The sequence below is a fragment of the Nicotiana sylvestris genome, chromosome 5, assembly GCF_000393655.2.
Source record: "Nicotiana sylvestris chromosome 5, ASM39365v2, whole genome shotgun sequence".
Lineage (NCBI taxonomy): Eukaryota > Viridiplantae > Streptophyta > Magnoliopsida > Solanales > Solanaceae > Nicotiana > Nicotiana sylvestris.
This window is the reverse complement of record NC_091061.1, coordinates 22354361-22372492: the sequence shown is the minus strand read 5'-3', so window position 1 is coordinate 22372492 and position 18132 is coordinate 22354361. Positions and strand designations below refer to the sequence as shown.

At 35.9% G+C, this 18132-nt stretch overlaps 1 protein-coding gene and 1 long non-coding RNA gene across 2 annotated transcripts; both read left to right on the top strand.

Annotated features, from left to right (window-relative positions):
* The first annotated feature begins 4013 nt into the window (after positions 1-4013).
* LOC104225759 (pectinesterase-like) lies at positions 4014-6168 on the top strand. The gene is made up of 2 exons (XM_009777623.2): positions 4014-5016; positions 5393-6168. Exons 1-2 carry the CDS (start codon positions 4077-4079, stop codon positions 6091-6093), a joined length of 1641 nt encoding a protein of 546 aa, XP_009775925.1. The 5' UTR covers positions 4014-4076; the 3' UTR covers positions 6094-6168.
* A 9378-nt stretch (positions 6169-15546) lies between these two features.
* On the top strand, positions 15547-16831 carry LOC104225760 (uncharacterized). The gene is made up of 2 exons (XR_011407520.1): positions 15547-15765; positions 16344-16831. It is a non-coding gene; the product is annotated as an uncharacterized lncRNA (long non-coding RNA).
* Positions 16832-18132: the final 1301 nt, after the last annotated feature.

Genomic DNA, 18132 nt, shown 5'->3' with positions numbered 1-18132 from the left:
GGGCTCATAATATCATGAAAATCAGCCCAAAAATAATGATATAATGTATCAATAATAACAACTGAGACTGAGATATTATGTGAATACATGAATATGACTGAGTACGAAATATCAATAAAATCAGTGAGATGACAGCAAGAAACGGCCACTATGGGTCTTAACAATATTAGCATAAAGCCTAGACATGATATCTAGCATAATGTACAACTCAATTTACTTATCACATGGTGAAAACACAGATATCAAAAAAGTAGGACCATTACACAGTGTCCTGGAAACAACATAGTCATCATTCACAGGGTGCACGCCCACACGCCCGTCACCTAGAATGTGCGTCACCTCAACATCAATCACATAACACATAATTCGGGGTTTATACCCTCAGCACTAAGTTTAAAAGAGTTACTTATCTCAAACCGTGAAGTTCTTTATTACGATATGCACTTGCCTCGTAAATCGGCATCTGAACACCTTGAATCTATCCACAATTAATGTGATTCAGTCAATACAATTTATATAAATTAATTCCATGTAAAAATATTAATTTTTCACAAAAATCCGAAATTTAACTAAAAACCGCCTGTAGGGCCCACATCTCGGAATCCGACGAAACTCACAAAATCCGACAACCCATTCAACTACGAGTCCAACCATACCAAAATTACTAAATTTCGATAACAACTCAGCCACCAAATCTTCAAATCTTATTTTCAAATCCCTAGGTCCAAATCATCAATTTACACCTCAAAATATGTAATCTAGTCGGATTATTATATGATAATTCAATATTATGGAGTAGAAATGATCACAAGTGACTTACCTCAAGATTTCCCATGATTTCTTGCTCAAAAATCGCCCCAGACCGTGTTCTTTCGCCCAAAAATATCAAAATGGGCTAAAAAACCAGAACAGCATTAAAAACACGATTCTGGTGGCTAAAGGCCAAACTCCCGCCGCTACAAGTGTCCAATCTGGTCGCTAAAGGTGCGCACCAGATCCTGTTGCACCAACAGTCTTTAATTTCACTAAAAATGCTCTAACTCCATCATATGAACTCGAAATTTGACGATTCTTGTTCCTATGAGTCACAAATAATAAGACGGACCTATTCCATCAATCAAAACTCAATTTGGAGATCATTTTCTTAGTGCGATACCCATTTTGCTCGTTAAACAATTAACTCATCTTTCACGTCAAAAACCCAATAGCGACTTGACGAAATTAGACCAAACTTTCCATATCGCTCCTATAATTCATTATAAAAAATTTGGAAGTCTCGAAATCAAATTTTGATCTTTAGAACTAAAAATGGACCTTTGGATCGTTACATGTTTATGCTCAAAATACCAATTTCTTCCAAAAACTCATCCGAGCCACATAGGACCCCAACCAAATGTACTAAAAAGTCACATAATATGACACAAACTTAGTCGATATCTCAAATTACATTGAACAATACTAAAACATGAATCACACCCCAATTCAAGCCTATCCAATACTAAGAAATTCTAATTTCTATATTCGATGTCGAAACCTATCAAATCAATTCCGATTGACCTCAAATTTTGCAAACAAGTCATAAATGACATAACGGAGTTGTTCAAATTTTTAGAATCGTATTTCTATCCCGATATCAAAAAGTCAACTCCCCGGTCAAACTTCCAAACTCAAATTTCCTATTTTTGTCATTTCAAGCCTAATTTAACTATAGACTTCCAAAAAGAATTTCGGACATGCTCCTAAGTCCAAAATCACCATACGGAGCCATTGGAATTATTAAAAATCTATTTCAGGATCATTTACACATATTTATCATCCGGTCCAATTATTCAACTTAAGCTTCCAAAACATGAATTATTTTTTCAATTAAATTTTGAATCATCTGAAAATAAAACTTGACCACTCTCGCAAGTCATATTACACAAAATAGCGCTACTCAATACTTCAAATAGCTAAACAAGATGGAAATGCTAAAAATGACAGGTCGGATCGTTACACTTATTTTGAATCATTTGGTTGGTAACTTGCTAGATATTGTTGGTTCGGAGGCTAGTTTGAAAGGCAAAGTCGTGGTTGAGCTTTGAGTGATCCTTGGAGCTAGGTAAGTATTGTGTCTAACTTTGACTTGAGGAAAATAGGAACCCTCAGATTAAGTGCTATGTGATTCTCATGTGAGCGTCGTATATGCGAGATGACGAGTGCTTATACGCTGCCGAATTATCTCTTTCTCCCTGATTTACCATTTTTCCTTAATTGTTTCCTTTCCTATATTAACTGTTATATGTTCTAAATGCTTTCCATACTTAACTGCTACCTGTTAGTCAATATCTTCTCCTGCTAATGATGTTAGTTCTTTTCATAGTTTCACGAATCCCTACTATTTGCTTAACTTGACTTGTTTGAACCTTCTTATTGTAAATTGCTGGATTGGTCTCGATGTGTGGTATCACTTGTATAGATTCTATATTGTGTAAGGTCTCCTTTGGTTCAGTTTGGTATTTTATTGATTCTAAAGGCTTTGTAGTTTGAATTGTTGTCTTGATTGTGTACAGTGAATGTTTGGTACTGATATGGTGGGATCCGGTTGCACGTCGCAACAGGTGTAATAAGGGTGGATTGATATGGTGGAATAAAAGTGAATTCATATTGCACGGTGAGATCGGGCTGCACGCCACAACAAGTAGAATAAGGGTGAATTAATATGGTGAAATAAGGGTGAATTATGATTCTGATATTGACATATGGTGGGATCGGGTTGCGCCGCGCAACATATTTATATTATTTGCTGTTGTTGATATTATTACGGTAAAATAAGAAAGGATGTGTGTTGTCTGGTGGGATTGGGTTGTGCGCCGCAACAATCTATATGTTTACATTACTTGAGTTGTGTTGGCTTATGTTATTTGTTTGAACTCTTAAGAGATTGGTGATTCTGGTCGGTGCTGGTTTATTCTTGAGGCTGTGATTATTATTTCAGTTAGTTGTTTAAATTCTGTTCCGTATTCCTATTTCCTATCATTTTTATATACTGTGTGCAGGTTATAGTAGAGGTGATCCGCCTTAGCCTCGTCACTACTTCGTTGAGGTTAGGCTCGGCACTTACCAATATATGGGGTCAGTTGTACTGATACTACACTCTGCACATTGTGCAGATTTTGGAGTCGATCCCAGCGGCGGTTATTAGCTTGCCTCGATTGGACATCGGCAGAGACTTGATGAGGTACGGCTGCTCCGTGCCCGCAGCTTCTGGAGTCCCTAGCCTCTTTCTTTTTAGATGTATAACTTCATTTAGACAGCTTTGTACTTATTTCAGACATTTATATGTATTACTTTAGAAGCTCGTGCACTCGTGACATCAGATTTAGGGATTTGTAATTGGTATTGATTGGTTTAGCTTCCGCAAGTTTTTCCTAGTATATTTCAATACAATATTTAAGAAAAATTAGGTTCTCTATATTTTTTATTGGAACATAAGTTACTAACAAGACCAAAAGACTCCTATTGACCGATGGAAAAATTAGGTTGATGATTTCCCATTTTGCCTTTTAAGTATAGTCTTAACTCACGGTATTTTTCTCTATGCTTTGAATATTATGTATTCTTCATAGAAAAAAGAAGAATTACTTTTTAATCTAATTAAAAATAACTAAAGTGCTCGACTTTGAGTTAATTAAAAGGGAAAAGATTGTAGTACACAATACTAACAAAATAACATAGGAAAAAGACTTTTTGGACCCAAAAAAAAACATGAATAGAGTTTGTGGCAGACGAAGAAAACAATTGATTAGGCCAAGAAAAAGAGAGAATAAAACAGGAAAATTACATGTAATACTAACATTCTACGTTAAACCTGAATTGCAGCACAACCAAGAAATTAAGGAAAACTTTCTTCCACTAATATTCTGAGATCATTCACATCCTCAAATTCTCAAACAGAAAACTATCAATAATGTCATTCATTTCACTATAAATAGATGCTTTCATTTTTTGCAAAATTTCAAGCCAAAGAGGATCAACAGCCTCTTAAATAATTAGCCCCAAAAAATCATTAATTTCAAATAAAAGAGATAAAAATAATGGGGGTGAAGAAACTAGCTATTGCTAGTGTTGCTTCAATTCTTCTAGTGGCTTGTGTGGTGGCTGCAGCCATCTCATTTACCAAGAAGAATGAAGATAAGTCATCAAATTCTACTGATTCTCGTCTTTCAACTTCTACTAAGTCTGTCCAAGCTATTTGCCAACCCACTGATTACAAAGAAACTTGTGAAAAAAGTCTTGCCAATGCTAAAAACATCAACGATCCGAAAGAACTTATTAAAGTGGCGTTTAACGCCACAATCAACGATCTCTCTGACGTTATAAAAAATTCTGCCTCATTAATCGATGAAGCTAAAAAAGATCCTAGGACAAAAGACGCGTTACAAACGTGCCAAGGTCTTGTTGATGTTGCAATTGATGATCTTACGAGGTCTTTTGACAAATTCGACAAATTTGAGGTCAGTAAAATCAAGGATTATACCGATGACCTAAAAACGTGGCTCAGTAGCGCCATTACTTATCAAGAAACATGTTTGGACGCTTTTGAGAACACGACTGGTGATACTGGTGAGAAAATGAAAAAACTTTTGAAAAATGCAGGGGAACTCACGAGCAATGGTTTAGCTATGGTTTCGAGTTTTGGTGAAGTTGTAGCCAACTTGAATATCCCTGGTGTAAACCGACGATTATTAGACGCCCACGAAAGGATGCTCTCTGATTCCCTTAAGCCAAATGTTGTAGTTGCAATTGATGGAAGTGGACAATATAAGAGTATAAATGAGGCACTTAATGCTGTTCCTAAAATGAATACTCAAAGATATGTCATTTTTATCAAGGCTGGTGTATACAATGAGCATGTTGAAATTCCAAGGAAAATGAACAACATTGTATTTATTGGTGAAGGCCCAACCAAGACTAAAATTACTGGTAGCTTGAACTATGCTGATGGCACTGGCACTTTTAAAACCGCCACATTTGGTAAGTCGTTTCGTTCGTATTAATCTCTCCGTTTCAATTTATATAAAACTTTTTTCCTTTTATGATGCTCTAAAGAGTTTATCATTGTCCCTACATCCGGCCACAAAGTTTCACATTTTCTTCAAATGTTAGTAAGCATGATGCATGAGTCAAACTAACGCATTGAATTCTTTATTCACTCAAATACAATCACATAAAAAGTTTAACATTGTTCCTATATTCGGCCACAAAGTTTTACATTTTCTTCAAATGTTAGTAAATATGATGCATGAGTCGAACTAACGCATTAAATTCTTTATTCAGTCAAACACATCACATAAGACAGGACGATGATAGTACACATATTTGTTCATTCTTGACATTATATTTCATGCAGCTGTCAATGGAGATTATTTCATGGCTAAAGATATCGGATTCGAGAACACAGCAGGACCAGTGAAGCACCAAGCCGTAGCACTTCGTGTCTCAGGCGATATGGCCATTTTCCACAACTGTCAAATCGATGGTTATCAAGACACACTATACGTCCACTCCTATCGCCAATTCTTCCGCGACTGCACCATTACAGGAACCATAGATTTCATCTTTGGTGACGCTGCAGCCGTTTTCCAAAACTGCAAAATGATAGTAAGAAAACCAATGGATAATCAAGCTTGCATGGTAACAGCACAAGGCAGAAAAGATCATCGGGGAGTCGGTGGAATAGTCATGCAAAATTGTCAAATAAAGGCCGAACAAGGTTTTCTTGCTGCTCAACCACCAATTAAAGCATATTTAGGACGACCATGGAAAGAATTTTCAAGAACAATAATTATGCAATCTGAAATTGATGGGTTTATTGCACCAGAAGGATGGTCACCTTGGGTTGGTAATTTTGCACTTGACACTTTGTTTTATGCTGAGTATCAAAATAGAGGTCCAGGATCAATTACATATAGTAGGGTTAATTGGAAAGGTTACCAAAAGACAATTGCACCTCAGGTTGCTGCACAATTTACTCCTGGTGTGTTTATTATGGGTGATGAATGGGTTAAGTTGAGTGGGGTACCATATGAACCTGGCATGATTAGGGTTTAATTTAATTCTATTTTGGATATGATTTGTAATATTTAAGAAAAATTTCTTCTCCAATAAAACATTCATTTTGTTGGACTATTGGACTACCTTTTTGATAGAGTTTTTACTTTTATGTTCGTTTACACTATCATATTACCTAAAATAATAATGCGAGTAATAGTCCATAAATTGCATTTTTGGTAGACAAATTGACAAACTTCCGAAAAGAAAAGGAAAAAAAATTAAACTTTTAGGCAAACTTTTGAAACGTCTGCCTCAATGTGTTGGTGTATATATATATATATATATATATATATATATATATAATTGAGTTCAAAATCAAATATCTATAACAGTGAATTTCATTGCTATAGATATTTGATTTTGAACTCAATTACAATTATTATTGTAATATTTACTTGAGGTCACTATAAAAATCATAAGCTTCAAAATTTGGATCCACCTCCGCTTACCCTAATTCTAAATCCAATTATTGTTTAAAGATAGAAGCTTTTAAATTTGGATGGCGAAAACTTCAGAATCTAGGGAAATTGAGTCCTGAAAATTAATAAGTTTAGTTCCAGTAATGGATAGTGCTATTAATTCTCCCAACTTATGAGCAACAACAATGACTGAAACAAGCAACAACATAGATGATAAGTGGGGTTAATTTCATATGGGAACTAGTTGTACCAATAAAATCACAAAAATGACTAAAACAAGCACGTTTTGACTTTTCACGCTCCTTAAGAAATAATAAATGAAGTGCATAATTTATTATGATACTCATATTAATTAATGCATATTTTATTGGATTTGAGAAAATGATTTGAAATGAGTAATAAATATTGTGGGTATAACAGGAAAAAAAATTTGTCTTCTCTTGATATGCGTAAATTGACAAGTAAAATGAAAATCTATTTTTAGTATACATGTCAAGTAAAAGTGAACGGAGGGAATATCAAGTTTACACCGTTAGAATTTTAAAAAGTCCTTCCCCGTTATCTTCTTGTCTATCTTTTGATCGGATCGTCTCGCTTATTTCTAAACTAGCTTGAAAGGCTTGCTTTCATAAAAGATACTTTCTTTATTAAGAGTCCTTTAAGAAGCTAAGCTACTTCATATATTAAAATTCGCTTAACTTCATACTTTTAAACGCTCCTGAGTCGTGACTATCATCCAAAAGTCACTTTGCTTTCCTTTTAGACTGAAAAAGGAAAACAGAAAAATTTCCGGCAAACATGTAATCACCTAAGTTCTGGCTTTTATATCATTTTCTCTTTAACTCAATCACGTGAATGATCCAAAGATGGAAATTACAGTGAAGCTTTTGTAAGTTAACTACAAAAAGCTCTGCAATTGTCTCTTGTGAAAGTCCTCGTCAGTGAACCCAAAAACATTCAAAAATCCAATCATCCAACCACTTCCCCTGTATTATTATTTTTGTTTTGGCCTCTCTAATCATTTATAAGGACCATATATTTATTTTGTACATTATTACAAATCATGTGAACCTCTGGCAGATGAGGTAGAGGCGGATCTGGGATTGTAAAAACATGGGTGTACCACTATAAAAAAACAAGGAAAAAAAGAATTTAGCAGGAATTGAACCATCTTCCTTTGGTAAAATAATTCTAACATTTAACAGCTTAAATAACTCAATATTTAACCAAGCGTACAATTTAGCCTTTTTGGAATGCACGAGCCATCAAATAATATTAGATCAGTTCTAGGAAATATGTACATAAGATACTTAGTTTGATAGAAAGATCATGAATTCACGCGCACCGTAGTTTGGGTCTAAATCTGCCCCTGAGATGAGGAACACCATTTCATACTCTTTGAATTGTACAAGAAAAAAGAACATTCATCTTTTTATTCTTCTTCTATTGTATAATGCAAATGTTAAAATTGATATACAGTTATATAAGATTAAATATAACCACATTCAATAGAAAATGCAAGTAGTGAGATGACCCGATAGGTCATTTAGAGTTTTAAACCAAAATTCCGTATTTCAAAGCCTTCAATAGTTTCTTTAAGCCTTTCTCGGGTTTCGTGCGCAGTTTGCGTATTTTTCGGAAAGCTTTTATATTAAAAATTGATAAAATATAAAATTTTGCCTTAAAAATTCAATTGAGTTGGCTTGGATCAACGTTTTGAACAAACAAACCCAAATCTGTATTTTGACGTTCCCGATAAATCCGTATCGTAATTTGGGGCTTGACCGTATGCCCGAAATCGAATTCGGAGGTCCCTAGCTCGAGTTATCGCCTTTTGTCGAAATTTGAAGTTTAAAGGTTTAATGAATTTAATGATTTGACCAATGTTTGACTTTGTTGATATCGGGTCCGTATTTTGGTTCCGAAATTCGGTATAGGTCCATTACTATATATATGACTTGTCTGCCAAATTTGGTGAGAAACGGAGTTGGTTTGACGTGATTCGGATGTCTAGTTATTAAAATGGCAATTCTAAAGTTTCTTTGAAAATTTCATTTGATTTGGTGTCCGATTCGTAGTTCTAGATGTTATTTTGGCGATTTGATCGCGCAAATGAGTCTGTATGATGTTTTTGGACTTGGGTGCATGTTTGGTTTGGAGCCTCGAGGGCTCGGATGAGTTTTGGATAGGCCGTAGAATGAATTTAGACTTAAAAGAAATGCTGGTGTTCATCTATTCTGGTGCAGGTCTCTGATCTCGCAATTGCAAGGTAAGTATTCGCAATTGCGAAGGTCCCAAATTCCTGTCATGATCGCAATTGCGAAGTGGGACTGGGTCAACAGAGTTCGCAGTTGCGATCATGACGGTCACAATTGCGAGAAGTCCAAGTTCGCATTTGCGAACAAACCATTGCAATTGCGATGACAGCAGAAGTGTGAAGACTTCGCATTGTAATTGCGACATCTGCGCCTGGACTTAAGCTGAGTTAGATGAGATTTCTCTCATTCTTTCAAATTTTCTAACTTAGAAACCGTAGAGGTGATTTTCCCAAGAGCTCTTCTTCCCTAATTCATTGGTAAGTGATTTTAACATACTTTCTTTCAATTTTCTATTACATTTCATAAGATTTCAACCTAAAATCTAGGAATTTCATAGTAAAAATTGAGGGTTTGGGTAGAACGAGGGATTTTTGGTAAAATTTGAATTTAAACCTCAAATTGAGGTCGGATTTGGAAACAAATTACATAACCGGGCTCGGGGTGAGTGGTTAATTGGGTTTTGGTCCGAATTTCGGGTCTGGATCAAGCGGGTCCGTGAGTTGACTTTTGTTTACTTTTTTAATAATGACCTAAATTGAACCTTTTTCATTCGTGGGTAGTTCCTAAGGCTTATTTTGAATTGTTTGGTTGATAATTTGCTAGATTTGGTTGGTTTGAAGGCTTGTTTGAAAGGAAAAGTCGTGGTTGAGCTTTAAGTTGATCTTTGGAGCGAGGTAAATATCGTGGTTAGCCTTAACTTGAGGGATTAGGACTTGTTTGCCTATTTTCTACTTGATTAAATGTTAGATACGACGTATATGTAAGGTGACGAGTACTTATGTGTTATTTTTGGGTCAAGCATGCGGGTGAGACTTGTTTCTTATAATTTACTTCTTTGTTTGATCGTGATATCCATACTTAGACTAGTTAATTATCAAATTGATCGTTCCTTCTGCATTTATGGGCTATATGTGATAATTGAGTATTGTTTTTGAAGTTGAGGTTGGAATTGTGGAACAATTATTGACGTAAGGTTTGTTCTTGTTTGTTCTATCTTCTTATTGTTATATGTTCATTGTTACATAGTAAGGGGGAGTGTTAAAGCAGGAAGGGTGATGTCGTGCCGTTGTCACACCTCCTTTTTCCGTGCCCGAGGGGCGCAGGGGAGTTTTTTCCAATTAAAGGACAATCGAAACGGGATTTATTTGTTTATTTCAGAGTCGCCACTTGGGAGTTTTAGGGTGTCCCAAGTCACCAATTTTAATCCCGAATCGAGGAAAAGAATGACTCTATATTACAGTCTGCGTACCAGAAATCCGGATAAGGAATTCTGTTAACCCGGGAGAAGGTGTTAGGCATTCCCGAGTTCCGTGGTTCTAGCACGGTCGCTCAACTGTTATATTCGGCTTATTTATCTGATTTTAAATACAATATGAACTTATGTGCAAAAATTAATTTTAAACCGCTTTTATCATTTACTGTTATTTTATAAGACTTGCAACGTTGTGAAAGCATATCTCGAACCACGTTGCATCAATGCACCCGTGATTGTTGACATATTTCGACTTGGTTGGGATTTGGATTTGGGTCACATCAATGTGCACCCGAGTTTAAGGAAATTAAATTATTAAAGGCGCGCCTAAAGCGACTAGCGTATTTATTTTGGGTAGGACCGTGGAATTTTACTAAACGGTCCATCCCGAAGTCTAAACAATTTTTAAAGCAAATATTTACTGAGGGCCCCGCAATTTGTATTTTATTTGGCGAGGCTCATCTCATTCCCTTTTTTTTTTTAATGAAATTGCAACGTCATGGACACGCATCTCGAACCACGTCACAATCAATGTACCCATGATTAGAAATACATTTCGAATCCGTCGAGATTTGGATTTGGGTCACATAAATGTGCACCCGAGTTTAAGAAGGTAAGGTTTATTAAAGTGTGTCCTAAAGAGACTAACGTGTTGTTATTTTAGGAGGGTTGTGAGATTTGCTAAACAACCCGTCCTGAAAACTAAATGCTTCAATAATATACATTTAACAAGGGCCCCGCATCTGCGTGTTTTGTTTATTTTCATCGAGGCTCATCTCGTTCTTATTTTAAAAGGATATCCTATAGCAACTACGTTTCTTGTCGTGTTCGTCTCTATCAATTGAAAACGGTAGATAGTCCTAATTAATTACATGCTTGCAAGTTGTTTGTAATGGAATTCGGAAATGCTTAACAACAAAACAACAAGTCGGGACCGAAGCTGCGTGCACAGTCGGCCAAACAAATAATCCTGGGCCCAAATCCAGCCCACGCGCGGTTGGCCAGACCTGGGCCACTGCTCGCTCGATGCGGGCCTGCCTGATCTGTCCTCGACCTGGGCTCGACCCTTGTGAGGTTGAGGCCGTGAACTTGTTCTGGGTTCTATTGGCGTGGTTTATCAGTTATAAAAGGATCGCCTATTAAAGGGAAAGAAATTAACTAGTAGTGGATAGTTTTCATGCTTGGCCTACATTAAAGAATATACTGCACAGTTAAACTAAGTCTAAGATACAACCTATTACATTGGGAATATTTTCACCTAACAACATACATATATAAACTAACATTCAGCTAATCTACATTGATATATACTGGGCATACAGGCTACTTCCATTATCAAAACAGGAATGAAAATTATTATACAGTACATGATATCTAATGTAACAATCTATGTATAAAAGTCACTCTTCAGGTCTTTTCTTTTGTATTCATGCTCAACTTTCCAATTACATTTGACAGAGTATTAGTCATGTACCTGGTATAGAGAAACAAAAGAAGAAGGAAATGATCAGCTGAGTGGTACGCAGCAAGCACAGCAGCAGCAGATAAATGGCACAACACAGCAACAACCAAACAGCCACAAAGATGAAGTTCACACGTTGGTCGAGCAACAGACTAATAATCCCAGGAAGACAGGATAGGAAACAAAACCAGTCGAGAAAGGAAACAGAATATTTTGTGCTATAGCCACAGAAGTTCAATAACCACCAAGGCTCAGCAAATAACCAGCACAGTTTCGACAATCAAGGAGACTAAAACTCAAACCAACAGCACACAGAAAGCTCAGTGTAGCAACAATCACAGCAGAAGAAACACAGACTTCTCTTAATGGAACAAAGAACAATCCCAGTTAGGATAACCAACTTGGTTTCTTTGTGCAATTCTTGGACAGTGTTCAGTTACAGTATTTCTGGAAATTTCTTTCTGTTTTTTTTCAGTTTTCTTCAACTCACAAGACCTCTCTTCAAGACTAAAATTTCCAGCCTTTTCTCTCTTTTTCTGAAGACTAAAAGTCCAGCCTAAGACTCAAAACTCCAGCCCTCCCTTATGTTCTAAAACAGCTTATTTATAAGCTAATCGACCTAGTGCAGCTAAGCTGCCTGCATCCTCAACTTTGCAGTCTGCCCATCCCTATTAAGCCCATCCTAAGCATCTTTTGATGCCAGCCCTTTTTGTTCCCCACGCCTGGCTTTCTTTAATCAAGAGTTATGGGTTCATTTTAGTATTCATTTTAAATTCCCATGCTCTTATGTCTTGTTCCCCATTGGCATTAATTTAATCCCAAATTAGTACCCTACTTGTCAGCTCATTTAAACTAATCATTTTTGTTCTTTTCAAACCCCAGACTACCCTTGCTAGCCCTTGATTATCACTGCCCTGCCCATTGCAGTATCAGGGCACTTTGGGCTTTAACCATTCGATTTCAGAATTGCCCCAGCCTGGCTTTTTTAATTGTTTACAAGGTAGTTACAAACTAATATTCATAGGCAATGCCCAATTCAAACCACAATACAGGCTCATTAGTCATGCGACATTATTAGTTCGTTCGTTTCATTAGTTATAGAAAACTAATCGACGACATTTATCGAGTCGACTATACTAATTATAGCAGGTAATAATCAACCGCTCACATAAACAATACATTTAGGGACCTAAAGGGCATCAGACAATTTTTGTTCAATTACTGGGGCCTATATGAGTTAACTTATCTGACGATTAAACTAATCGACGATCATGTTTGTCACAGAGTACATTCAGAATCATACACAGAACACAATCGACCAAATAAAAAGGTCTTTACAGAGATGAAAGAAATCCGAATGAAAAAATAACAAAAAATAACAAACAAACATAATGACACATGCTGACCACTTAATCAAAACTATCACAAAAGAAAGGAAAACTTACCGAAAATGTTTAAATCAAACAGACCCCAATCTGATTCAACTTCGAACTTTTGAGGCCGAACAAACTTTAACCAGGGTGTTCTCACATGAGAACACCTTGATTAAGGTCTATTAGACCTCAAACCCTTGTCAAGACTGGCCGGGTTCCCCAGGTGCATGTGTTTCAAGTTCTGGATTTTCAGATCTGGATTTTTAGGAGTTGTGGGTAGATTCGGACCAAACCAAGCTTGGTTTGGTCACGAGGAAGGTCAGGGGGTGTCTGGTATGAAGATGGGGTAACTTGGCATAGGTACGGGTTCGACTCAAATCTTCAAATGAAGATTCGAGACGAACGAAAGTGATTCGAGGCAAATGGATAGTAGATCCATGTTCAGGAGAGGGAGGGGGTCTTAGGTGTTCAGGAGGCGGTCACCGGCGTTCGTGCCGCCGGGTTCTGGTGAAAGGGAAGCTAGGGCGGCTGCTAGGGTTTGGGGGGCTTCAGTGTTTGGATGAAGACGATGAGTGGGGGGTTAGAATAGGGGGCGTGGGGTATGATAGGAGGCTTATATACGGGGAGGCTGATTCAATCCTGGCCGTTGGATTGATTAAAATTGATGGCCAGGATTGGGGAGGCTAGACCATACGGTGCCGTTTGGTTAATCAAGGGGTCGGTCAAAAACGGGAATGGGTCGGGTCATGAGGGCTAATAAGGGCCATCGGATCACTGGAAATGAACGGCTCAGATTAATCATCCCTGAAACGACGTAGTTTTGGTGTTGAACTACGTCGTTTTGATGGCCTGGGGAATGGGTCGCTTGGGCTGCTGATTTGGGCTGCTTTTGGGCTTAGAATATTCAAAACAAATAGGCCCAAGTCCGGTTAATCTTGCACTATTTTCTTTTTGTTCCTTTTTCCTAATTTTAAAATTAAATAAATAGAAATTAAAACAATTATTAATTTAAACCTTTAACACAGTTATCACTCGCATATTGAAATATTCAAGTAGGTTTAAATCACCACCTAGATGCATTTCATATTTTTTGTGGATTTTCTTTTAACGACCGAATTTAATTACCCTGACATACACGCTTTGTATTTTGATCGGTAAGACTAAATGCAAAATGGACAGACCCGCAAATGATTAACAACACATGTAACGGAAAACTTGAAACATTGTATAGCGCAGTCATTTGTCGCTATTTTTTATTTTCTTTTTGGAGCGATTGCCGGTAAAGCAAAAATCACGTGCTTACAGCCGTAATTGAGAGTTAAAAGCACGAAGGGTGATGTCGTGCAGTATTTATTGTTTCATGATAAAATTGAGAGTAAAAGCACGAAGGATGATGCCGTGTCGTAGTTGGAGTAAAAGCACCAAGGGTGTTGTCGTACCATTATTATTGTTTTATGGTGAGGTTGAGAGTAAAAGTACGAAAAATAATGCCATGCAATTTTATTCATTATGTTTATTCGTTTTACTAGTTGGATGTTTATTGACTGTTTCTTATTATCGTTCCCTTATGTAGTTATCGTATCTTGTACCCCTTTCGCATGTGCCCTCCCAATAGTACATGCTTAGCCTTTATTTGTTGTTATGTTGTACGTATATTGTTGTATGCACAGGTTTATTTACGTGGGTGTCCTATCATAATCTCGTCACTACCTCGTCGAGGTTAGGCTCGACACTTACGGAGTACATTGGGTCGGTTGTACTCATACTATACTCTGCACTTCTTGTGCAGATTTTGGTGCTGGTTCCAACTGGCGCATCAGCTCGGATTGGCATTTGGAGACTCGAGGTAGATCTGTTGGCGTTTGTTGACCTTGAAGTCCCCTTCCTCGTTCCTTATTTTACTGTTCATCTCATTCGAAACAGTTATATTTATTTCAGACTTTATATGTAGAACCTCTAGAAGCTCGTGTACACTTGTGGCTCCAGATTCGGGTTGTACTAGATATTAGATTACTACACTAGTTCGTATTTTATTTTGGACTTCGTTTCTGTTTAGTTGGTTAAATTGTTCGAAGTGGTTAAAATTTGTAAAGAATTACTCTAACGTTAGCTTACCTAGCAAGTGAATGTTAGGCGTCATCACGTTCCTTAAGGTGAAAATTTCGGGTCGTGACACTAGCACACATAAAGGCGGATAAAATAACATAATGTCGGTTGAAATGATCTGATCATTTCTTGCTTCAACCTCCGGATTCATTAGCTTATAGCTGAAATTATAGTTATTGAATACGTTAAAAAGGGACGATGTAGACCTATGATCACGTACGTGCAAAGAAATTATCTTGATAGATTGCTGTCTCTTACAAACCATCTGATTTTAACTAAAAGTATGCTGGACGAAAGAAAAAAATCCGTATCATTAAAACAAATTAGTTGGTGTTGATGAGTTTTAATCATGTTAGTACATTTAATTTAAGTCCAAAAAATTAGTTGATGTTGAGTTTTAATGGAGTATTACTAATCTTATATTTTGAAAAACATAAAGAAAGACAAATAGACAAGACCATTAACTAGAGTTGCCCAATACCAACGGCCACTAACTAGCCCCCAAAGGCGCGCTTAATTCATTTATATTTCACTTTTGACTTCCCTTTTCCTCGCTCTTTTCTTCAGCTTCCTTTCCATTCTTCACTTTCCCCTTCCCTTCTACAAACTTAAAAAACCTTTTGCTTCTCAAAGAGGAAAACAATATAAATCAATGTCAAACAAGTCCTCTATTTTCCCCGTTGTAGTACCTCAATACTTCACTGGCAATGGCTTTGATCCTCGAATCGATTATTTTCAGGTAAATACCTTATCTTCATCTGTAACTTTTAACGTAAACTACTGGTCTGAGTTCAAGATCAGTAGTACGAATAACAAAATAACGTCTCAATTCCAATTTAGTTGAGATTGACCAGGGCGAAGCCACATGAATGCAAGGAGGTTTAATTGAATTCCTTTACCAAAATTCATATATAAATTGAATTCATATATAATTCAAATTTTACTTTAGGTCACAGGTATGAGTTCTATTTATAACTGTAAACATATGAATTTCCTTGAATCAAAATCACAGTCAAGTTTAACATATTTTATATTCTATTGGGAAGAATCAGAAGAATATTATAGAGGCCTATTATATTGTATCTTTTATTGTGTCTCGAAATCAAATACTTCAATTTGTTACGTTATTTCATGTATTGATTATTTTTCCTAGACGCAAAATTTTGTTGTTACAGTACCATTATTGCTTCATTTATTTTCTACTCTCTTTGACATAATTCTAACTACTGATATTTATTTTATTTCATTGGAACCGTTTTATTCCAACATTCAATATTTTGGGATATTAATACCATTTATGAATATGACAAAAAACAGATCAAGAAAAACATCCACCGGAAAAGATGGTGGAGAAATGCTCTGTTCATCTTCAAGTGGAATAAAAGGAAGCCTTTAAATGAAAGTACTAACTACGGCAATTTTCACCGTCGGAATGTTGTATTAAGTGGATCAATTTCTGGGCCGGTGTATATTACAGAAAGTAGAACTGGGTCAAACACGCCTCGCCGGAAAACCCGACGGCCGTTCTCCGGTTCACTGGCCGGAAGTTTGATTCCGAGCAAGAAAGGTGATTTGGAGATACCATACGTTAATCTTAAGGAGTTTAACACGGACAGGCAGCAGACAACTTCAGCTAATCCCATCTATTTGGTCACATGATGAAAGTAAATTCAAATCAAGTACTAGACACTGTTAATTACTCATGTAATTTCATTTTAAAATATTCTTAATCAAGTATTGTAACTTGTAATATTTTTTATGTAATTTTTAAATATATAATTTATTTATTTATTTATTTTGAAAAATCTGTATTCAAATTCACATTTAAAATCAAGCTACCCTCACCCTCGTACTTCAAATCTCCCACATGAAATGAGATTTTTTTATAATGATGGTGTTTCGATCAACCGTGGCGGAGCTAGAAGGCTGAACACGGGTTCGGCCAACCCAATAACTTTTGCTCAAATAATGTATTTATGTTAAAAAAAATCACTTCCTCCGTTCCAATTTATGTGAACCTGTTTGACTGGGCACGGAGTTTAAGAAAAAATGAAAACTTTTGAAATTTATGGTCTTAAACAAGTCAAAAAGAGGACCTAGAGTATTTGTGTGGTTATAAAAGCTTCTCATTAAAGATAGAATTGTAAGTTTAAGCTAAATTGTTTTCAAATATAGAAATGCGGCATTCTTTTTGGAACAGACCAAAAAGAAAATAGGTTTACATAAATTGAAACGGAAGGAGTATAAAATATATACAAATATTAAATTTAGAACCTAATTAATAGCTCTTAAAATTGTTGTTCCGAAATCCAACCCATAAAGTTAACTTGTGGCTCCGATTCTGCCGATCAATATGTGCATATTTTTAACTATTTTATCAGACACTTGTCAGTTATACCAGTACGTACGACGACTAAAATGTTGGCCATTAAGTAAAGGAAAGAAATTTTGAAGTGCAAATAATTAAGTAGGGAGATTAGAAAGGAGACCGCTCCATTAACTCCCTCCACTTTATTTTATTTGATATTATTTTTTATTAGTTTCTCTAAAAAAGAATGACTTTTCTATTTATAAATAAAAAAATTTAGTTTAAACTTTCTATTTCACTCTTAGTGATATATTTTTATGGTTATAAATTTCTTTTTTTTCTTAATGATATATTTTCATAGTCATCAATAATCTAATTTTATGTTTAACATTTCAAGTTTTACAAAAAATTATTAAACTAATTACCTAATCAAATTACTTTCAGAAACAAAAGGAGTAATTTTTTATAGTTGGAAAATGTTTTTTGTTTTTGCTCTCTTTGTGTAAAATTAAACTTAAAAAAGTTTTCCTCTTTCCTTGTGAATTTTATGTGTTCTGATCCTTTGGGAGTCCGTAAGGAGTCGTTTGGTTGGAATACGATTTATATCGGAATAAATTATGACGGTATAAGTTATATTGAGATAAGTTATGATGGGATTAGTTATGTGCTGGGATTGTTGTTTATTTATTGTTTGGTATGTTATATTAAGAATGACAATTGCATAATTTCTAAGAATAAGGTATAAGATATACCTGTGCTAATTACCCCACCTTCTATAAGGTATAAGTTATCCCAGTG